The 24,473-nt window shown below is 38.1% G+C and overlaps 1 protein-coding gene across 2 annotated transcripts in view; it reads left to right on the top strand.

The window, feature by feature from the left end:
- Positions 1 to 24,473, top strand: part of LOC150104492 (mitogen-activated protein kinase 1-like) — a 271,472-nt gene that overhangs the window by 196,392 nt on the left and 50,607 nt on the right. For both annotated transcript variants that reach the window (XR_016548527.1, XM_090395183.1), the window contains exon 9: positions 10,222 to 10,331. Coding sequence is in view for 1 of the 2 variants with exons in the window: in XM_090395183.1 (XP_090251309.1) it covers positions 10,222 to 10,331 (110 nt within the window). In the remaining variant the exon portion in view is untranslated. The remainder of the gene's footprint in view (positions 1 to 10,221; positions 10,332 to 24,473) is intronic.

Raw genomic sequence — 24,473 nt, 5'->3', positions numbered from 1 at the left:
ACTATGGCCAAACAGGCAGCAAATTCTGATATTGACTGTCCTGCCTGTTTGGCCATAGTAGGACAGTTTGTAACTGCAAGGGACCTGGTAGACACCAGGTAGGTCTAGGGAATGTGTCTGGTCTTTGGTGGAATGGATAAGGAATGCCAATTTTTTATGTGGTCTGTAAGTAGTTGAAAGGTTGTATTTCCTTAGGATTTTCATTAATTTTTTGGATATGCCCCAGATATATGGAATGTGATAGATTTTGAGTAATCTCTGCTCTGAAGGGGGTTGTGATTACAGGGTTTAAATATTTTTTGGGGGATTGTAGCCATTGGCTAATAAAATGTTGAGAATGTGATCAAGTTCAGTAGTTATGGCAATGCTATCAGATATGATTAATTTTGTCCTGTTATATAGGGTTTTTATAATCCCATATTGTTGAGGGGGGTGACTTTTGGCAAATGTATCTACTTGTAAACAGAGAATGCCAGCAGAGTGTCTAGAAATGGGAGACTGTTGTTTTCCTTTTCTAAAATTGGATTCTGGGGTGTTGATTGTTTAGATGCATTAAGAAAATGTTGAGCAAGGTCCAGGTCATGTGGCCAAATGGAGAACACATCATCTACATAACGTAGCTAGGCAGTGGGTTTATGTAGGGCAGAGTTTAAGGCTTTTTCTTCAAAGGTCTCCATGAAGTTGGCCAGGAGCAGAGAAAGTGGAAAACCCATACCTGTCCACTTTATCTGTTTGTAGAATTTTCCTTGCTAAACTGGAAAAGACCTCGGTTTGATTATCGTCATGACGAGAGGAATCCTTATATGGGCTTTTTCAATTGAAGTTGAGTTAGCTAATTTCATACGAAGGTAGCAAGGTTTTTTTCTCTCAGAAACTCGGGTTTTTCCTCTTGTGTACACAAAATCAGCCTTCAGAACACACAATTTACAGTCAAAAATACTGTTGTTGGTGATAATGGTGGTAAATAGCATTGGTGGTAGTGTTATAGTAGGAGAATTAAGTAGTAGTGGAGAGGGTGAGAATAGCGAAGTAGAGTGCCCTCCCATGATGAGTCCTTGGACTCCCTGGAGGTGTCACACAAAAAAAGAGGAAGGGATAGACCGTCAGTGAGATGGATGGATGGATGGTGTGTGTGTATGTGTGTGTGTGTGTGGAGTGACTGATCTTCAGAGAGTTGAAGCCTACAGAAAAGCATACAACAGAACAATGTGGCGTGGCACATCATCGAGCATCGGAGTGACTATATGGCATCTGTGAATGCCCAGTGAACATATGATGATAAATAATAAAGCTCCAAAGTACTTTGGCATCGCTCAAATCTCAATCTTAACGTTGGACTCTCTATGCCAAAAATCTCAGAAATTACTATTTAGAACTATGCTGTTTAATTCTGTAAGTTATTACATGTCACACACATGCTTCAAATTTTTTTTATATCTGTTTACTAAAAGGCACACAAAGTGACAAATATTGCTGTCAAATGACAGTAATAAGCTCAAATTTTATTTAAATTATTGATTATGCTACCATGGCACAGCTGGCATTTACCAATATTATAGGATTCATCATCAGCAACTAATGATCCATTTGCTTTCAAGATGATTCAAAGCTTGTTAGTGTCTTTTCTTCTTAATGTTGCTTCTGCAGATCTGATGATATCAATCCATCATGGTTCTGTTTGGAATTATGGTTGTTTTTCCTCCTGTGGAATCCAATCTAGCACTATTTTGGTCCATCATTGGTCTTGTTTTTTGATCTTTCACTCTTTTTGTAATGTCAGAGACTTTGGTTTGATTTCTTATCCAAATATTCCTTTTGGGATCCAGTCTTGTGATACCAAGCATACATCTTTCCTTATTAAACTGTGCTGTTCATGTTTTTGAGTTTACTTTACATTTAATGTCCATGTTTTGCAGCCATATATTTCATTATAGGAAGAAAGCTAGGCTAAAAACTTCCACCTCTTTTTTTAGGCATAGTGGTAATTGGTTTTTTAATATTGACTTCAATTTTTCAAAAACTCTCCAGACAAGCATTATTCATCTTTTGACTTATTCTTCCATGGTATTTTGACTCATTGATATACATTGTTCTAAGTATATGTAATAATATACTTGACGAATTTCATGATTATCACTTTTTGCTGTTCCTAGTTTTATAGCCATTGAACATAAACAGGGTCTTCTTTTGGTTTATCATTAGCCTGTTTGGCTAGCAATTAGGAGTTCACAGATAAGTGTGTAGTTCATCTGGACTTTCCACTGGTCTTTCTATTTTGCAGCTTGTCTTCTTCCCCCCCTTCCCTTTCTTCCTCCCCTGGTCTATTTATCTACTTCTTTTGGTAGCCATTATCTCTCGATTCTGTATAAGTGCTCTTTCCATTTCTTCCTATATTCCTTGATCTTTTCATTCACTTTGTAAATACCCAGCTCTCTTCTAATGTCTTCATTTTTCATGTAGTCTAATTTTGTGCATCCTTTAATTGTTTTTAAAATACAGTTCTGCTGCCTTTATTTTACTGTAATTATTTTTTAACAGTCAATATTTCTGAACCATATAATAGATTAGGAGTGGCCAATATTTTGTAAATTTTAAGTTGGGTCTCTTCTTGTCTTATATTTTTATTCAGTGTCCTTTTAATTGTTTCACAGATTTTCTGAAATTTCTTTATTTTTTTCATCTATCTTTATCTTTTTTAGATATGTTATTATTCAACCTAAATAAATAAACTGCGTCACATGTTCTATTGTTTTCTGTATAAATGGCTTAAATATCTCCTTTTTTAATATATATTCATGCTGTTTTCTTTCCAATTGAAGAAGTTTGAATATTTCTTCTAAACATTGCTGTGAATAGTTTGAGGGGATATTGCATCATCTTATCTTATGTCTTCTGTATTTCCACAATGCAGATATTTCCATTAAAATGAATTGTTGCTGTTGCATCGATGTATTATGATTTGATGGTCCTTACATATGGCTCCTTCACTTGTTTTCATAGTGCATTAAGTAATGCATCAGGTTTTACTGAATCAAATGCTTTTGTAAAAATAATCATAATTTAAAATTCTGAATAATTTTATATATTGTTTATGTTAGAATGTTTATTAGTTTTGGTTTCATAACACGCATTGTCGGCACTTGCGATGTGCCCGTTATTCAAATTATTTTGTCAAAGTGACATGTAAAGCAGTTAAAAATTTATGTACTTACTGGATTTGAATAGTTGTGTTACTTTAAACAATTTTAGTGTAGTTTAAAATATTAAGTTGTGTTTTTTGAAGACATTCTCTTGTTGCCAACGGAAACAGCACGTCAGCCATTATACCTGCCTTCTTGCTTGCAGTTTCATGGAGTGCGCATACTCGCTGAGAAGTTTGATGTGTGTTTGACAGCTGACAAGGAGAGCATTCGGTATCGAAGTAACGGGTATAAACAAGAGAGCGTTCGGGAAAAAATAAGAATGCAAGTCGGCAGACATTTAGATTCGGAGGAAATTGAGTTTTTTTTATGCGACAGTCGGAGGAAAATTAATAGTACATTCTGAAAATGTAATCATGGAATTATGAAGTTTCAAAGTGGAATAAGTATTGATAAATAAAAGAAAATATTGCTATAGATGTTTTAAAAGGAATATTCGAGGAAACGCTAATTGGAAGATTAGTAGTAGATTCCAAAAAGGGAATCATAGAACTGTAAAATTTTTAAAGTGGAAGAGTTAAGACTGTCAATAAGCATTAGTGAATAAAAGAAGTTGTTTACTTTCTAAAGGAATGTTCAAGAAAACTGATTAGGAAGTTTCATCTGTATTAAGGATGCCGGATCTAACTATTAAATCAAAAAAAAAAAAAAAAAAACAGCTAACACCTATGTTGTTCCCATATAGGGAGTAGGCGGGGCCATTTACCCTATCTAACTTTGGAGACTGAGTGGGCAGTTCAATCTCCACTGGTAGCCAATCAGAGAGATAGCTGGCCCAAGGCTATCACTGATTCATCGGTATGCAGTGAAGAAGGCGGCAAGCTAGTGCCGCCATCTCGTGGTCTCTAAACCTAACACTTGTATTTAATGTCTGAAAATAGTGTGGGTTCTACGGTCGATTTTCTTGAGTTTACGGGATGAAAAACCCGAGTTTCTGGGAGAAAAAACCCGCTAGCCCGTGTCAGAGATTGACTAACTCGAGAACCAGCCGAAAAAAGGCTTAGAAAAATTTCCTCTAGTCGGCGACTAGATTTGAACCACCAAATCCTTTCTTCGTGTGGTCAAGTGCTGTAGAGTGCAAACGCCACTTCTACTGAGCTACACAAGCTCTAATTTAACTATTTAATTTAACTCAAATCTAACTATTATTTCTACTAAAAAGAGACAGAATTGAGTTAGGAAGAATTAATGTGTGCTACATGAGTGATGAGAAAGGATCCTATGAAAATGAAGAATAAAGTCATATATCTTCAGAAAACGGCCTTGATAGAAATAAACTGGCTATGAGCATTTTGTCATTGTGCAAACAAAGTGTTTAGTGTAGTCTTAAGTGTAAGTTTAATTTTAAAAAGGCCTTGGATCCAATTAATTCTGTAATTAGTTATAGTTTTGTAAAATTTGTTTCAAGTGTATGTTTATTTTATATTTTGGTCTTGAGTCAGTGATTTTTTGGATTCTGAAAGCAAATAGTACAGATTTTTTGGATTCTGAAAGTATTGCACCAATCGGAGTGAACCCTTGTGCAATAAATAAATATAATAAAAGCACTCGGAAATTAAAAATAATTGTTAGAAATAAAGAGATCAAATAATATAAACATTTCTTTCTATTAACACTTTCTCATAATAAATGAAACAAAAGAAAGTGGAAGGTGTTATTTATTGTCCTGTTCAATAATCTATTCTAAAACTTGAATATGGTCCATTGTGCTGAAGCTGCTTCTAAAGCCTACCTACCTACCTACCTACCTACCTACCTGCCTGCCTGTTCTTTTCTTTTGGCTGTGCAAGATCTAGTTGCACAGAGCCTGTGAGCCAAGACTTTTGCAGCCATATCTAACACTTGTAAACAAATTATTAACCCATCAGTGATAGGTTAATAATTTGAATCTTTTACTTCACCTTTTTTATGTATCAGAATAAGGGTAGCTTCTTCCCATACTCTTGGTACATCATTTTCTTTCAGAAATAGGGTAAAAAGTTTTGCTAAGCTTTAGATAATTTCACTGCAAATCTATGCTCTTCTGCAGCTTTTTAGTTTTGCATTCTTTAAATGCTCAGGGGCTCACTTTAGTGAGTACAGGTGTGGCAAACCCGAGGTACCTGATGCTGGACCATGCTTTACTTCATGTAATATACATCTGTTATGTTATCTATAGACTGGTCCCTCCTCTTCCTCCCTTGATTCTTTCTTTCTTCTCTTCTTGCTCCTTCCCCCGAATTCTATTAGAGTATTCGAGGGGAATCTTTCCTATTTTTCTATGTCATTTCGTCTTGTGCTAACAGGACATTATCAAACACTGTAACATGATCAGGCCATCAAAAAATGTTCACACTGCATCGTCTGTCGCGCGGGTTACCAAGGGATGCGTTCGGGTTTTAGGCAGAGGGACCCGTTCGAAAAATATGTTAGTCTCCCTTAGACACCACTCCTCAGCACTCTGCTAGGGGAAACTTCATCAATGGGCCTGCTACCCATTTTGGGAGGTGTTTAGGGGCAGCGCAAAAAAATGGTTCTGCAAAAGGACGGAAATGGCAACGACAACAGCACCAGACTATGGCTTTAGGCAACTGGAGCATCTTCTCTCTGACAGGGAAGGAGTTGGAACTGGTCGAGGAAGCCAAGCGCTACCGGCTAGACTTAGTCGGGCTTTCTTCAACGAAGAGGAGAGGCTGTGGAACTGTCGACCTGGATAAGGGGTGGAAGCTCTACTATTCTGGTGTGAGCCCGACAATGTCTGCTCAGGCGGGTGTGGGGATACTCACAAGCCCCCAGCTGTCAGACTGTGTTGCTGAGTGGATCCCATTGGGGGGACAGGTATGTGTGTTAAGGCTTCTGATGAAAAATCATGATTTGGCTGTGGTGCAAGCCTATGCACCTAATCTGGAATCAGAATACTCTGCCTTCCTAGAGGAAGTGGATGCTGCTTTTGACAGGGTGGCAGACATGGAATCAATCCTGCTAATGGGTGACTTCAATGCACATGTTGGAACAGATGACCAGACATGGAGGGGTGTGGTTGGGAGGAATGGTGCCCCTGATCTTAACGCGAATGGGTTGAAATTATTGGACTTCTGCTGTACTAACAGCTTGTCCATAATGAATACCTTCTTCCAGCACCGAGAAGTCCATAAGTATACCTGGTACAGGGATACACTAGAACAAAGGTCTCTGATTGACTTCTTTATAGTCTCAGCAGACCTATTTTCCTCAGTGTTGGACGTTCGTGTGAGAAGAGGGGCAGAATTGTCAACTGACCACCACCTTGTTGTGTGCACTCTACGGCTTCAGAAACCAGATGCCACCATCAATGCTGGTAGGCCTAAGCAGCTATACCGCGTGAAATGGGAGACATTGGAAAATGAGGCTGTGAGGAAGAATTTTGCAGATGACATTTCCTCCAGGTTCAAAGCGATTCCCAAGCATACTGCAGATGTTGAGGAGGAATAGAAGCTGTTCAGAACAGCTGTCACTGCCTCTGCACTCTCATGGTGTGGCAGAAAGCGGCTCGGCGTGGCAACGGGCAGTGAGAAAAGGACACCTTGGTGGAACCAAGAAGTCCAAAAAACTGTCCGGGCAAAAAAAGGAGTCCTACCTAACATGGCTTAGAGTCAGGTCACCTGAGATGCGTTTGCAGTATGCTGAGGCACGAAAAGCTGCTGCTAAGGCAGTAAAGACAGCAAAGCAGAAGGCTTGGGAATCCTTTGGAGAAAGATTAGACTCATCCTATGCAAATGCAAACAAAGTATTCTGGCAGACCATCCGCTGCCTTCGAGGGAGGAAATCGTGCACAGCAAGGGCAATTAAGGCCTCTGATGGCGCACTTTTAACAACCAAGAAGGATATCCTCCACAGATGGAGGGAATACTTTGAGAGCCTTCTTAACCCGGGTGGCCCGGCAGTTGTGGACATCCAAGAGGTGCAGATTGGGGCAATGACTAGTCTCACAGCAGAAGAGGTCCATTTAGCAACAAAATCGCTAAAATCGGGCAAGGCTGCTGGCAATGATGAAATTCGGCCCGAAATGCTAAAAGCCTTAAATCGAGACGGTGTTTTCTGACTGACTCGAGTGTGTCAGGCTGCATGGGTATCTGGGCAAGCACCAAAGCAATGGCAGACAGGCATAATAATACCAGTCTTTAAGAAGGGAGACCAGAAGGATTACAGTAACTATCGTGGCATCTCTCTGCTCAGCCTGCTTGGGAAAGTGTATGCTAAGTGCTTGGAAAGACGGTTCAGGAGCATGGTTGAGTCAAAGTTCCAGGAAGAACAGTGTGGCTTTCGTCCTGGTAGAAGCACAACTGACCAAATCTTCACTTTAAGGCAAGTCTTTGAGAAATCTTGGGAATATGCCAAGAATGTCTACACATGTTTTGTGGACTTGGAGAAGGCATATAACCTGGTTCCTCGGGATAGGCTTTGGCAAGTAGTACAGGAGTATGGAGTGGATGGTCAACTATTAGCTGCCATCAAGTCCCTGTATGAATGCCCAGAGTTTTGTGTCAGGGTAAACAGCACAAAGTCTGAACTTCCGCTGTCATCCCTCCTTTTCATAATATTTATGGACTGGATTGATAGGCACAGCTAAGGCAGTGAGTGTGTCAGAATTGGAAAATGTAGCATTGGACGTCTGCTTTTTGCAGATGACCTAGTTCTGCTTAGCTCTTCCACAGATGACCTCCAGCGGACCCTGGATAGGTTTGTAGCTGTTTGTGCAGATGCTGGAGTGAAGATCAGTGTGGCCAAAACTGAAACATTTGTGGTCTCAAGACAATCATCCCAGTGCACTCTAAATGTAAGTGGAGTCCCAATGAGACAGGTGGAGAAGTTTAAATACCTTGGGTCCATATTCACGAATGATGGAAAATGGGACGTAGAGCTAGATACTCGAATTGGCTTAGCAAGCTCAATATTGCGGGAGCTTGGCCGTTCGGTAGTATTGAAGCGAGAGTTAAGCTAGAAGGCAAAAGCTGGCTGTCTTCAATACAGTCTATGTCCCCATCCTCACCTATGGTCATGAGAGTTGGGTAATGACCGAAAGAATGCGGACACGAATCCAAGCGGCTGAAATGAGGTTCCTTCGAGGGGTTGCGGGGCTGACAAAACTTGACAGAGTCAGAAGCTCTGCAATTCGGGAAACCCTCAATACTCAACCACTGCTTCTCTGTGTTGAGAGATCACAGTTACGCTGGTATGGGCACCTGGTCAGAATGCCACGAGAGGCTCCCTCAGCAGGCCCTCTTTGCCAAGCCAGAGTGTGGGAGGCCACATGGAAGGCCAAGGACTTGCTGGATAGATTATATCCAAAACCTTGGGTGGACACGTTTGGGAATCCCACCAGAACACCTGAGCTTGGTGGCAGGAGATCATGACCATTGGAAGTTCCTCTTGCAGCTGTTTCCCTCACAACCCAATTAGGAAGAGTGGGCCTTGAAGATGTATGTATGTATGTATTCTTTAAATGCTCCACATAACTTTGTGTGGAATTTGTGACACTTCATTTATTTCACAGTTATCTTTTTCATTATTTTGTCATTCTAATATGTATAATATTGAGTAAAATTCTTCAGTTTTGTTATAATGCTTCTCTATTACTACAAGCTGGTTGTAATCAGACTACATTTTATTATTTATTTATTTGATTATGGCTGTGATTGTCTTCATTCCTTTGCTGTATGAGTTTACAGTTGAAACATTTTCTGATTGTTTTGCATAGTTCATTATGTTAAGTTTTATTCAGTAGGCTAACAGTTTGTTTTCCTCAGAAATTTTGTCTTGTTTCTGTTTTGCAATACCAACTATTTCACGTAAGTATTGCAAAAGGTACTGGGGGTAATGATGTCATTACTTTCTGATATGTTGACATTGTTGTCTTTATTAAGATTTATAAATCTGATTTATGTTTAGTTTTGATCCTTGGAACATTTTTTTTTCCTTTTCAGCAAATGTTTTTTCATTTTTTTTTGAGTGGGTACACACGATGGTCACTTCCAGTGTTGAACGTACTGATAACAGAAAAATCCTGAAATATAACTTATATAATAAGATTATAATAAAAGAGAAATCAGCCAATTCACTAAAATAACAGTATATAAATCAGTGTTCAAACCAGTTTTAAGCTATATTTTAGTTGCAGATCACTTAATTGATGGAAGTACAGGAAAATAATGTAAAATCAGGTTAAAGATAGGGATATACACACAGTCTCAACTGTTATTCATCAATATATATTGATCACATTATGAATTTGAAAAATTCGTTGAAAAAGAAGTTGAATTAGGAAAGTAAACAGATGGTATCAATGGCAGAATAGTATTAAAAATGAAGGAACTTGATGTCATTAGCATTCTGAAATGTGTCATCATTGCTGAAGTTGTATGGTCATGGTCACCTGTACAGAATTGTGGAGGAAAGGCTAGTAAAACATGTTTTTTGATGCAGGATGGCATGAAAAAGACCCAGAGGAAGAGGAAGACATATAGGTGGATCGATGTCACATCTTATATTTCACCTTAAAGAGTGAAATATAAGATGTGACATTGAAGCCTGACAGAAGATAACAGATTAATGTGGGAAAAAAATGTTGATAGGAAATTATGTAAACTTAATCATGTAGCAAGGTCTTTTTCTCCCAGAAACTTGGTTTTTTAAATCCCATGTACAGGCAAATTGGCCTTGAGAACACGTGCAATTTACAGACAAAAAAACAGTGGTGGGCAGTAGATGGTGTTGTGAGTAGATGATGATGGTAGTAGCAGTTTTATATAGTTGATGGATTAAAGGGTGAGACTGAGAGTTGTAGAGTATAGTGCTCTCCCTCTCTCGACAAGTCCTAGTACTCCTTGGAGATGTCACGTAATAATAATAATGTATTGTCATATTCAGTATACTCCATTAGTGTAGATAAAGAATTTGATGATGATTATTTTGTGTATAAAAATTAATTCTTCAAAATTTTAAAAATATTAAAATATGCATTCTTTCATTTCATTATTTTTAACTCATTAGATATTTATTACAGCTGTGGATCTTTTGGATAGAATGCTAACATTTAATCCACACAAAAGGATAACGGTTGAAGAGGCCCTAGCACATCCATATTTGGCTGAATATTATGAACCTGAAGATGAAGTTAGTAATCAGTAAATTTTTAAAAAGATTTCTTTCTGCATTTTAAGTAAAATATATTGCATAATAGATTCTGTACATCTACAATTATCACTTAGGGTCATATTTGTTTATTAACACTAATGTAATTAACATTAGTACTTTGAGCTAAATTAGGATAGAGAAAAGTGCTTTATTTTTATTTTTTTATGCGACTCCCACTCACAAAAGGTTGTAAACCTGTGGTACATTTAGCACTGTAGACAGGCTAAGAATTTTTTCTATATTTATTAATTAAAATTTTTTTTTGTATTTATTTATTTTTACATATTTCTTACATTTTTTATCATTTTAGATTTGTTTAAACTGTTTTAGATAGCATCATGTCGCTGTCCTCAGAGTAGTATAAAAATACACTTTGTAAATGGTTTACTTTTCCATTCTTGTTTGGTGTAACTCGGAGAATGTGATGAGATGATACTTATCAAGAAAATGTAATATTAAATATTTTATTTTTCTCTCCCCACATTCCATCCATTCCATATCTGGGAAATATGTGCACAACTATTTAAACTTAATAAATATTTACTATACTTAATAAATTTGTTGGTACAAATGATTTGAGAGACGAGAAGTATTCTACGAGAGAGGATGCAAAGGAGTTGTTAGAAGAGGCAAAACCGAAGAGCAAGAAGGTGAAGATGATAAAGGTGAACTGAGGAGGAGGGCATTGGTAGCCAGTGAATCTGTAACTTAGATTGTGCAGAAGGAATGATAAAGGATTTGTTGATCTGTGGTCTGTGTTTGATGGAAAGAAGGATTTGTACATTGCTGATGGACTGCATCTAAATGGTCTTGGTGTTAGGTGTCTGGGGAGAGAGAGCTTTGTTCACCGAGCATGCTGAAGCATAAATTCAGGAAAATGTAAGCAATTAGAGTGGAAGCAAGTGAGTTTGTGTGCACCCATGAGGTGAGTGAGTGTGAGAATGACTAAGTATGGAATCTAGTCTCTTAAGCAAAAACATTGAATAGGGTAGTCAATTCAGGAAGTAAAGGTGGGTGGGGGACTAAAAGGATGCTGCGGTTTCTATATACTAATGCCAGAAGTATCAGGAACAAGAGGGACGTGTTTTTGGCACTGGTTAGTGCAACCTTGCCAAAATTTATAGGCATTGGTGTTTGAATGTGACAGAGTTTGAATGTGAAGGGTTTAGTATTTTCAGGGAAGATAGGTTGAGAGGGGAGTATTGCTGGTGATAGCAGATGATTTGCAGCAGGAGGGTGGCTGATCATTTTGAACAATCTTGTGTGAGATTAAGGCCAGTAAAGCAAGATATAGAGTTGTTGTTGCTATAGGGAAGATCTTCCAGATCATCTGTGGGAAGTTCCACAGATGATCTGGAAGACATACATTGCCAAATTAGTACAATGAGTACAGGTTGAATGATTATTATGGGGGGGGGGGACTTCAACTATGGAGATAGACTGGAAGGAATATCACATGGCAGGAAGGAAATAGAATTTATACAGCTGCTAAGAGATAATTACTTAAGGCAGCATGTGATGGAGGAGGACTAGGGGTGGGAGAGTATTAGATCTGGTCATAGGATCAGAAGAGCTATCCATAACCAAGATGACCACATTGCCTCCAATTGGTGAACATGACCATGTGGTTTTGACTTTGGAGAGTGTAAAACATGAGGAATATTTTATCAAGAAGGGATATGTGTGGAACTACAAGGCAGGTGATTATTATAAACTTAGGAAGAAGCTTAAATCTGTTGTGGCATAAAACACTACAGGGTAAGGGTGTTAGTAGTGCATGAGATATAGTTAAGGGTCATCTAGAGGAAGTAGTATTAAATTGTATACCAAGGTTAAGGAGGGTTAATCAGGTAGGAGTTAGATGGGTGAGTGATATCATTAAGCTGTAGAAGAAGAAAATGCTTTGTAGAGGGTATGTAAAGAGAAAGGTGAATAGCAAACTCATGAACAGTGCAAGGTTCAGGCAAGAAAGGCTAACTTCCCATGGCAAAGAAGGCAAAATCAGATTATGAGAAGAATCTAGCCAAGTAGACCAAAGGAAATCTCAAAGAGTTCTTTCATTATGTGGCAAGTAAGAGGAGGAATGACTATGGAAGATTAACCTTAATGAGTGATGATGATGGTCACAAGGAGACAAAAGCAAATAAAATAGTTTGAGTTACTGAGTGACCACTCTACAAGGTTATATAATCCTAGTGAGGTTACTGTGCTAATCTATGTGATAGACACTAATGTGAGAATAGAGGTGGATGAATTGGAGATTCTTAGGATATTGCAGAATCTCAATGTAAATACAGCTGTGGGATTAGATGGATTATCAACAAGAGTTTTGCAAGAATGTGTAAGGGAACTGGCAATGCTTCTGACTAGGTGCTTTAATTTAGTATCAGCTCTGGTGGAGTTCTGAGGGAGTTTAAAGAGGACAAAATAATTCCTTTACATAAAGGAAGTTCTAAGACTGCAGTAGCAAATTATAGACCAATGTATCTCAGGAGTGGTGGTAAAAGTACTGGAAAAATTGATAAAAAAGAGAATTCAAGAATAGGTGGATAAAGATATAAGATAAAGAGTAGGTCATGCCTTAGTAATTTACTAACTTTTTATAATAGAGTAATAACTGAGTTGGATAAAGGAAATGGCTACATGATGATTTTGCTGGATTTTGCAAAGGCATTTGACACATACCACATGCAATTCTGTTACGCAAATTAGAACAAATGGGGATGGATATGACACTGGTTAAGAGGGTAGTTGGTGGAGAGATTTCGAAAAGTGGTATATGGAGGGGGGGGGGGGGGCAGAATCTAGGCAAAGACAGGTGACTAGTGGTGTGCTGCAAGGTTCAGTGCTGGGACCATTGCTGTTTAATTTGTACATAAATTATATAGGAAATAACCTGAAAGTAAATATTCAGTTATTTGTCGATCATGTGATTTAGGTAGAGCAATAGTTAATCAAGGTGATGTGGAGAGCTTCCAGGATGATTTAAGTAAGCCGTCAGTATAGACAAAATATAATGAGTATCAGTTTAATGTGCAGAAATATAAAATTATGCATTTTGGGATAAATAGATGTATCACATTGATGGCACTGTACTCCAGGAAATAGATGAAGCTAGAGATTTAGGGATGGGTGGCAGACAGAGAGTTAAAGTTTAGAGGACATATTGCTAAGGTAGCCCATAAGATTACTTGGCCATTGAAGAACAAGTACAGATAAGGAAGTTGTTATTCCTCTTTATAAGACTCTTTATATCCCCACATCTGTATTGCTGTGCTCAAGCCTGGTCCTCAGGGTTTCTTGGGGATAAGGAAGTGGTGGAGAGGATTCAGAAGCAAGTGACCAAGATGGTGAGTAGCCTGTGGAATATTTCCTATGCAGATAGATCGAAGGTGTGTGGATTGCAGAAGTTGGTTGTTAGGAGAAAAAAAGAGAGGAAAAAAAAATAAAAACCTTTAAGCAACTTAAAAACATTTAAGTTGCTTAAAGGTTTTTATAGGATAGATGCAGGGAAAATGTTTCAGCACTTGGCTAGAGGGACTAGAACAAGGTGTCATCCCTGGAAGTTGAATAAAAGTGTGGTTAGTAGGGGTGTGAGAACTAGATTTTTTTTGCTTGGAGAGTTGTGAATGAGTGGAATGGGTTTCCAGAGTTAGTTGCGAGTGCTTTTTCTGTTAATGGGTTCAAGGAGAGGTATGATAGGGTGTGTGGATAGATTGCATCTCCCATAATGAGTCTTCGGACTCCATGGAGGTACCCATATAATAAAAATAATAATATAGTCTTATCCCTCTTTCTCAAACACACACTCCCATCATTTCACAGGTTAACTGTTATAATTTAAATGTGTGTTGAAGTCATGCTGAAAGATTTTTTAAAATTTGATTTACTTAGATATAAATTTAAGCACATCAGAATTTTGGTCAATGTATTGCTCTCATTTTCAGTAATTCAGACAAACTAAATATGTAACAGAGTGTTGTGATAACAGATGATAGCAGTTATTGTTTAGTTGATAATAGCAGTTGTTTAGTTAATAAGAGCAGTTATTATTAGATCATAGAGAAGTTGAATATTCATTGGGATTAAAAACAAAATAGTAGTCTTACATATACTGCTTTGCAAAGAATGAACACCCCTGTTGGCAAAGTACATCATGTGTAATGAGTCATGTGTTTGTAGCTGGTATAAATTGGAGGAATATGATGCTCCCAAGTCAGTGCAACTGTGTCTGGGTGAAATGGCTGCAAGAAGGGAACCCATGGAGTTTGAAAGAGGTGTTGTGATAGGATGCTGTGTTGCAGGCCTATATCTATTCAGCAAATTGTTGACAAATTGGGCCATCCCAGGTCAGCAATCATTGATATACTGAGATGGAAATTCAGGGGATCAACTGAAAGTGTTATCTTCAGTGGACAACCCACCACACTCACACTCATCAAACATCACCGTAGGGTGCTACAAAGGATAATATGTAGAAACTGCCATTTGTCGGCCAACACAAATGAAGAGTTCCAGCCATTGACTGGAACGTGAATCTGCACAAAAACATTCAGAACCAGGGCTCAGTAAATGGGTTTCCCATGGTAGGACTGCAATATACAAGTCGCACATTACCTGAACCAGCGTGCAGGATCTTCCTCGGTGGTGCAAAGAGCAAGGTACATCATGTACATTGGGATATGGAAGCTTGGAAAGCAGTGTTATTGAGCAAAGAATCATGCTACACCCTCTACCAAGCAGATGGATGGGTGTGGTAGATGCCTGTTGAACATCTCTTACCAGAGTGCATAACTCCAACTATGAAATTCAGAGGTGGCTGTGTGATAGTATGGTCCTATTTTTCCTGGTTTGGCCTCGGACGGCTTTTTTTGTGGTGCCAAACATTGAAGTATCTGAACATTCTGGACCATTATATTGTCCAGAAATGTTTTTCAGAACTCGGCATTGTCTCTTTCAGCAAGACAATGCACATTGTAATAAGGCTGCTACTGCTGTAACTGCATGGTTTGTGGACATAGTTGTCATCACAATCTGGCCTCCACAGAACCCTGGTCAAGAGACACCTGTCCCACAACAGTTCAGTACTTCATTACATGTCTACAAGAAGAATGGCCTAAAACTTCCATTGATCCCTGTTGTATGCTTGTGGAAAGTATACCTGTAGGATTGCTGCAGTCATTGCATGCAGCGAAAGGAGGTTCTACATCTTATTAAGGCAGGCAGCATGGCAGTTTGTTCCTCACAGTATTTTGGCTGTTGACTTCTTTCTTAGTGTATAAGTAATGATAGTGAGAAATCCTTAATAATATAACTTAGCAGAATTGGACAACTGGAGGCAAGAATTTCCTTTCATATTTTACAACTGAAGGAAGGCTTTGTTGTTTTTTTTACATTATCTATGAGGAAACAACTACTGTGGCACATTTCTAATGCTCCTTTAGACAGATGGTAGAGGTGTTCCTAGTATCCATAAGCAAATTATGGTTTCAGTTTATCTTTAGAGGAACTAAGTTATGAAGCCAATTTTTAGGTGAAATACAACATGGAGATTGATGGCACATAGTAATCTTGAAATGCTTTCAGGAGTAACGTACATGTGGGATAGAAATCACAACGACATCTTGCTGATAGATCTAACATTGATTATCAATCTGTCTTTTGGATCTAGTTCTTATTGTAATAAAACTCTTGTAGGCTACATTGAGCAATCCTAATGCACCAGACTCTGACAAGCAAAGCATGGATATATGTATTTGTGCATGTGTATGTGTTTTCTGTACTGAGAGAATTGTGCAAGGGAATTGGTAGCTCCTGTTGCCAAGCTGTTTGAGTCCCAGTTCTCGGAATGCACCTAGGGAGGGTAAAGAGGACAAAAATAGTTGTGTTGCTTAAAGGAAGCTAAAAGAACAGAAGACACAAATTATAGGCTAATCAGTGTATCTCAGAGGTAACATTCAAGGTATTGGAGAAGTTGAAAACTGCAGAATTCAAGATGAACAGGAATATGATATTCTGTGGGGGTAGGGGATCATCATGTTAGGTGAATGGTAGGTCTTGCTTTAATGTGCTCAATTTTTATAATAAAGTGAGCAGTTGAAATGAATCAAGGAAATGGCTAAATAATGAGATTTTTCTTGGACTTTGAAGGCATTCAGTAGGATGCCATGTGGAACTCTTTTATATATATTGGAACAAATAGGATTGACGTGAATGAAAGCAGGGGGACTAGAGGTGTACTAAAGGGCTCTGTACTTGGGATACTGCTAGTTATGTTGAAAGTTTTTCCACTTATACTATAAATTAAAGATGCCAAGAAATTGTATTCTTCAGAAAAAAAATCTGAAGATGGCTTCCGGGCTTCCTGAACTTGTACAGCCAGTTTCTTTTGAAGAGGTACAGGAAGCCTTAAAACTCACCAAGAATGGCAAGGTTGCAGGAGTGGATGATATCCTCCCCGAGTTTCTAAAACATCTCGACCAACAAGGTCAAACATGGCTGGCTGCCCTTTTCTCCAAAATTATGACAACTAAAAAACCATCAAAACTGTGGCAGGAAGCCAAAATAATTGCTGTGCCCAAACCAGGGAAAGATCCAAATAATGTCAAAAATCTATGACTTATCTCCTTGCTTTGCCCCACCTTTAAGTTCTTTGAACGAATTCTCCTTAAAAGAATTTCACCACTCATCAAAGAACACTCCTAATTGAACAAGTTGGCTTCAGGCTGGGAAGAAGTTGCTGTGACCAGGTCCTGGCCCTGACAACATGGATTGAAGCAGGCTTCCAGAAGAAACTTAAATCCAGAATCACTTTCATCGACCTAACATTAGCTTATGACATAGTCTGGATGAGGGGCCTCTTCCTAAAACTAAGCAATATCATAAGGTGCAAAACAACTTTCCAGCTTTTTGAATCCATTCTCTCCAACAGATCTGGGTCCATATTGGTGGAAAAGAGAGCAGGCCTAGATTCCTCCACAATGGTCTTCCACAGGGCTCAGTGTTATCCCCTTTAATATTTAACATCTGCATGTCTGACTTACCACATACCAGCTCGAGCAAATATATATACGCAGATGATCTCACAATCCTACACCAGTCTACCTCCTTTGCCAATCTGGAAACAACCTTGAACACAGACCTGAACATCCTGAAGGTATACTTCAAGTAGTGGTACCTGAAGCCAAATCCAACAAAAACTGTGTCCACAGCATTCCACCTGAACAATGCAGAGGCAAATCGACACCTCAATCTCTGTTTCTGTGGCAAAATGGTGGAACATGAGCCTCACCTGAAATACCTTGGAGTGAGCCTGGACAAAAGCCTGACCTATAAAAGGCACATCACTGACCTGTCCAACAAAATTAAAATGAAAAATAATATCATCTCACGGCTTGCTGGAACAACCTGGGATTGTGGTGATGATGTCTTAATGTCATCTGCACTAGCCCTCGCATTCTCTGCAGCAGAACATTGTGCCTCTGTCTGAGAAAGAAGTGTGCACACTAGCATTATAGACACCCAGCTAAACTCTACGATGTGCACAATTAGTGGGACACTGAGAAGCACCTCTCTCCCCTGGCTGCCTGTCCTATCTAACGTTGCTCCACCAAATATACGGAGAAGACAAGCTTCAGTTAAAGTATTTAATAAAGTAATGAGAAACCAGCTCCTGCCCCTGCATCAGGCTCTCATAAATCCACCTAGTCTTCACCTAAAATCGAGAAACCTTTTCTGGTCCATGGACAAAGTCTCTTCAGCTGCCTTACCATCAACACCTGACGTGTGGAGAGAAAACAGTCTTCCAACAAATGGTTTCCTGGTTGAAGATCCCTGTGCTCCGCAGCCTGGTTTTGCCCTTCCTAGGAAGATTTGGTCATCTATCAACAGGATCAACTAGGGCAGGTGTTGCTATCTGCTGTATAAGTGGAGACTGTCACACCACCATTATTATGTGAATGTTTCCCTGTTAAGACGATCACTCATTTTGTGAAGCAGGATGTCCTGGAGACCATCACCATGAAATTGGCTGCCCAAGGTGCCAATTTCATGGTGGTGGTCTCCAGGACATCAATGAGGTGACAGATGAGGCCCTGGATTGGCTTTCTGGTCTGGACATGGACCTGTAGTTGCTTTTGCCATAAGAATAAATAAATAAATCCTTTATCCAAGTGTAAGCAAACAAATTTGCACTGAACTATTTTCAGGACTGGGGCAACTCGTATAAAGAAGGTAATGATTTCACATCATTTGCCTTAGTATCCCATAATGCAAAGCACATCTCCTTGCAGACATGTATAATGCTATGCATTATGGGAAGGGTCACTACCCAGACCAGTTTTGACCTTTATTGAGGTCTCCTCAGTGGGAGCGAGACAGAGGTGATACTACTAAGGTTGAAGTAATGCAGAAGGCGTATTTTCATATACGAGTAGACAAAAAGTGTTACGCCTTATTATTAAAATACTCTGGCAATGTTTGCGCGTGACATAACTTTGCAACTGGGCAACTCTTATATAGAGGCTAATGACTTCACTTGCCTTATCCAATAATGCAAAGCACACACCCTTACTTCACACACTAACTTTGTTTGCTTATACTTGGATAAAGGATTAAACCAAGAACATGATTTCTTGGCATCTTTAATTCATAGTATAACCTACTAGAAAAACTTTCAACATCTATCTCTAATCCATAGTATTTTAGTAATAAGGTGCGACACCTTTCGGCTACTTGTATATGGAAATATGACTTCTGCATTACCTCAACCTTGGTATCACTTCTGGGTCTGTCTCCCAGTGATGGCATCTTGGATTTGGGCAAGATAAGTACTTTAGTTTTCTTTTGTTTGTTTTTCACTTTGATTTTATTTTGCTGGTGCTAGTGGTGGTTTTGCCCCCACTAGCACTTTTTTAAGTAAAAAAATATTAAGATTGTGGTAGTGCATTTAATATCTGCATTATAGGGTTACTTTTACCAGTATCATGGCTGCCATTTTTATAGTAGCTCAAATAGAGCATTTGCTGGTGGTGTAGAATTATATCTATATCACGGGATTATTTAATTTCCAGTCTTACGACTGAAAGGGTCCTCCCCCCCTTTCTCTCTCTCGCAAACAAATGCAGAGGTTTTAGCCTTTTCCCCACTTGAGATAATGGTACCAATTTTTCCAAGAGTGTGAACGCTAGGATTTGAAATTCCACGATGTGAAGAAGCAAGATGGGTGATTAAGGTTTTAAAAGACACAGTTGGTGCTAATGAGATTTGTTCTTTCACCCTGTACAGCAGAGGGAAATATTTAATTGTAGTTAAAGATGTGGAAACAAGGTGTAGGATTTTACTTTGGAAGGCACCACAGTTATTCCTGTAATGGTCGGGAGCCAGGTAAAAACAGTAAAAATCGAAAGATTTCCAGTGGAATATATAGAGAACAGTAATGAAATTCTTATACAGACATTCTTGAAATGGGATAAGATTAGCAACATACAAAAGGGTTTATCAGGTGAAGATCCAAACTTGCTTTCTGGTGATGTAACCTTCACAATGGATATGAAGACGCCCATACTAAATTTTGTCAAAATTGGTGCAACCCAAGTTATGGTAAACCATCCCAGAGCACAAAGGCAGTACCTGCGTTGTGGTTCATACAATCAATTAGGTGGTAATAAATGTTTTGACTGTATGGAGATTGGACATATCGCTAATCAATGTCTCAAATCAGAAATGCAAAAGTTCTGAAACACTGCATTAATATGTGACCTTTTAGAACTTTCACTGAAAGTTCTAAAGAGTGGGAGCACCAGTAGAGCCAATTAGAACACCATATATATCAAAGAGGCATAATGAAGAGTTCCGGATCTTCCAATTCAGTCTAGAAAAGACTGCACTTTTAAACAAACAACACTTGGCAAAATCACAAAAAAAGTGTGCGACCAAATCAGCTATAAATTAGTCCAAAATTTCAGAACTGCAGGAGCCACTTTCCCAGTCAACGATGGGTTGAACAACATCAGTTGAAATTACCAATAATGAACTTAGTATAACAACTGAACAGATAAAAGACGAAATGAAAAAATAAAACTGTTCTCCAAGGAGAAACTGGAGAAGAAACAGAAAAGCAAATAAGACAACTGAAAGAACATCATTAAATGTATGAGAATTCCAGAGGCAAATTAAACAAGAAACTATATGGAAACTTATGCTATGCCATAATATCAGGTTTTTGTTTCTTCTGCAGATATCTTTATATCTGCAGATGAAATATACTTCTGCAGATATAAAGATATAAAAACTAGCAGATAGATCCACTTCTTTCTTATTGGAGCTTTGGAAGATTTAGCAGGGCTAGAGTAGGAGTTATTATTCTTATCTCCCCTCCTTGGATCATTCTGTAATATCCAAAGGGATGCAGAAGGGAGAATCTTTGAAAATAGACTGGAAATACTGTGGATGTGTAATAAGGTTTATAAATGTTTATTATGCTCCATCCATTGGAACATTTAGATGAAAATTCTTCCAGGAATCAGAGACATTTATACAGTGCCCACTATATCATAGCAGCTGGAGACTGGAATTGTATTGAAAACCCCACAGTAAACAAAATAGGAGAACACCCCAGGAGTGGAAAAGTGGGATATGCACAGTTAAAAACATGTCTCAACAATGTTCAACTAGTAGACATATAGAGGATTCGCAATCCTAATCTCCAGGCTTACATGTACATGAATCAAGGTATTAGTACCTGTCTTGATCGAATTTATATTTCTTCCCTTATAAATCGGATAATTCAGATAAAACATCTTGATATCAACATCCAGTTCTATTTAAATTTTACTGCATGGAACAAGCAGAGATCAGTTCTAGACCATGCAAATTTCTACCAAATTTTATGTTGATCTTTTCAACCAAAATTCCAGACCCTCTGTTCAAATTGGAATAATATTACCTGGAATTGGGATATGTGGTTACAATTCAAACAAGCAGTAAAACAGAATATGATGGAATGGGGAAAGAAACAGGCTTTCCTCAAAAGAAAAAAGTTGACAGACCTGTATAAAGAGAGAAGCTTGTTCATAACAAATCAACACAATGGTATAGAATGTAGCAACATCATTAGACACATTAACATAGAGATAGAAGTGGAAAGGCAGAAACAAGTAGAAGAAAGAAATTTTAAAATAAGAATACAACAGCATTTAGCAGATTGCCCTTCAGCTGCATTCTTCAATAGAATTCACTAAATTATGTGAAAAATGACTATCACTCAAATCTGCATTGATGGTGAACATTACAGCATCTGAAGTTACCACAGCCTATAAAGAATGCCAGACAAGAAATCCCCATGACCTGATGGTCTAGAGATAGAACTTTACCATGAGGCCTGGGATTTTATTCTTCCCATTCTAGTTATACTATTTAATTCTTTTCTTTTGCCAGGACACATACCAAGTAAATTTGTAGCAAGCCATACGTCCTCATCTTTCAACCTAATAGAGATCACACCTTAATCAGCAGCTGGAGACCTATTTCTCTATCTAATACTGACTGCAAGATTACCAATAATATGCTGAAAGTGGGAATGGGATATATAATTAAAAGTACACAGGTGTATGGAGTTGCAGGCCGAGCAGCAGAATTTAATCTGTTTCTGCTACATGATCTAATCCGCTTAGTTAATATGAAAAAGCAGTCGATGGCAGTGCTCTCAGTAGACCTTACTTAAGCATTTGATAATGTCTGGCATCCCTTTCTGTTCCACATCCTCCAGCAAATTGGTGTAGGTAAAAAGCTGCTATCTGTTATCAGAGAAGCCTATGCCAATTCAACCACCCATTTCCTGGTTAATGGGTTCCTTTCAGATTCTCAAAAAAGGAGTAAAGCAAGGTTGCCCTCTTAGCTCATGCTCTTTGCATTGGTTCTTGAAACTTTCTTACAGGAAGTCAACAATACATATGCTGTGTGAGGAATAAGTTTTCCTTCAACTACAAAGGAAAATCAGGTATTAGCATATACCAATGATGTGGTGGACACTTTGAAGGATAATGTTTCCATATATATCTTTTTTTGGTATTTTGGAAAAATTCAGCAAGATCAGTGGATTAACTATTAAAGCAGACAAGACAAAATTAAAGTTTTTGGAAAGTGGGATCTTGGAGCCATTCCTTTTGGACTAATTGCTAAGAGAGAACCCCTCATTATGCTTGGAATTCCTTTCTCCACCTATCCAATATTACAAGTTCAAGAACTTATATACAAAAACTTTGAAACCTTAGAAGACTGGAAAATAGGGTCACTTTCCTTTTCTTCTAAAGCATAGTATTCAAAACCATAATCTGTCCTGCTCAGTTGTACATAATAAATATTACAGACATCACAGAAGCTGAAGAAATGCAATTATATAGTAAGCCTGTGCAATTTTTTGGTCCAACTGATACCAAGAAATTAAAAAGGCATTTCTTTAATTATCAAAGAAGCATGGAGGATTTGGGTCTTAAAATTCTGCCATTTAAGCAATACAGTTTCAAAAATCCATAAAATATTGCAGGCCAATCACACATGTGCAGATCTTCTTTGGTGCTGTTTGGAGTAAATGAATATAAAAGTCTGAGATTGTTCTGAATGCTACAACACTGTGCTTAACTCTAAGGCTGCTACAACACTCTGGCATTGACATTCTTTCCATTTAAAAAAAGTAAAATTTGATATAAAGAAATCTTTAATCTTTTTGCTGCAAACTTCCACAGTTGGGTACTAACAACAATACTTTATTTCAAGGATATCCTAACAGGTGCATACTGCCGCCTTCCAGTCAGTACCATCAAATGGAAGTACTTTAACATCGTAGATCCAAACTGTGACATCTGTTACCGATTGGAAACAGTAGAACATACATTTTACAGCTGCCCTCTTGCTCTGTGTATTTGGAACAGATTATGTAATGCATTGGGCATTCCATTACTTACAACAGAATAGGTTTTTGCAGTAACCAACACCTGTCAACAGTGAGAAAAAAAATTTTGATTTTTATAATTAATGAATTAAAATACTAGAAACATGGATTTGAAAACCTATATAAAGCATTTGGATGTCATGAATATGACATCCAAATGCTTTATAATATTGTATTGTGGAAATTTTATTGTTCAATCAGAGGATTTTTGTATTTAGAAAGAAGCATTCTAGGAGATATAAAATTTTTGACTAGATGGTGTAGATCCAGTGGTGTAGCTAGAGCTTTTGTCACCTGGGGCGGTTTCTGAGTTTTCCACCCCTCTCAATACATACCAAAAATACTACAAAAAGTCAAAACGACATATAGGGAAATAAATTAAAACATTATGTTTATTTTGGTTGTTAAAAAGTATAGTTGTCTTGAATCCCTATATTAACTACTCTAGGCCTTTGATGAGCATCCCTTTTAGTTTTTCACCTTAATAAAGGTCAAAACCGGTGTGGGTAATAACCCTTCCCATAATGCATAGAATTATAATCTGTAACGATATGTGCTTTGCATTATAGGATACTAAGGCAACCAATGTGAAGTCATTAGCCTCTATATACGAGTTGCCCAGTCGTGAAGTTACTTCATGCACAAACATTGTTTGCTTATACTTGGATAAAGGATTAAACCAAGAATATAATTTTTTGGCATCTATAATTTATACTGCTATTTAATTCATACATCAATGATATAGGTAATGATTTAAGGGGAAATATGTAGTTGTTTGCGTGACGATGCAAAACTGGGAAGAGCGATAGTCAATGAAGATGACAGATTCTGCAGAATGACTTTATATAGACCCAGTAGTATGTGTAAAGAATAACTGCCTGCTTAATGTGGTAAAGCATAAGGTGGGAAGAAGAAATCACAGGCTGTGCTCTGATCTCTTCTTCCCAAATTTTCCCATTGATGGAAGTGGAATGTAGGAAATTGATGAGACCAGCAATCTGGACATGATTGTGAACAGTTTGGAGAGCATATTGCAAAAGGTGGCCAAAATAGCTCAACACATTACTTGGATGTTACTGACAAGATGTTACTCACATTACTGACAAGCAAGGATGGTGAAGTTATTATTCCCTATATCAGCATTTGGGTGATAATCTTGTGACATGGAAAAT

Source organism: Typopeltis vanoorti, chromosome 7 (assembly GCF_054136105.1).
Source record: "Typopeltis vanoorti isolate ZY-2024b chromosome 7, IOZ_Tvanoo_1.0, whole genome shotgun sequence".
Taxonomy (NCBI): Eukaryota; Metazoa; Arthropoda; class Arachnida; order Uropygi; family Thelyphonidae; genus Typopeltis; species Typopeltis vanoorti.
The sequence above is the reverse complement of the archived record's forward strand: the minus strand, read 5'-3'. Positions and strand labels throughout refer to the sequence as shown.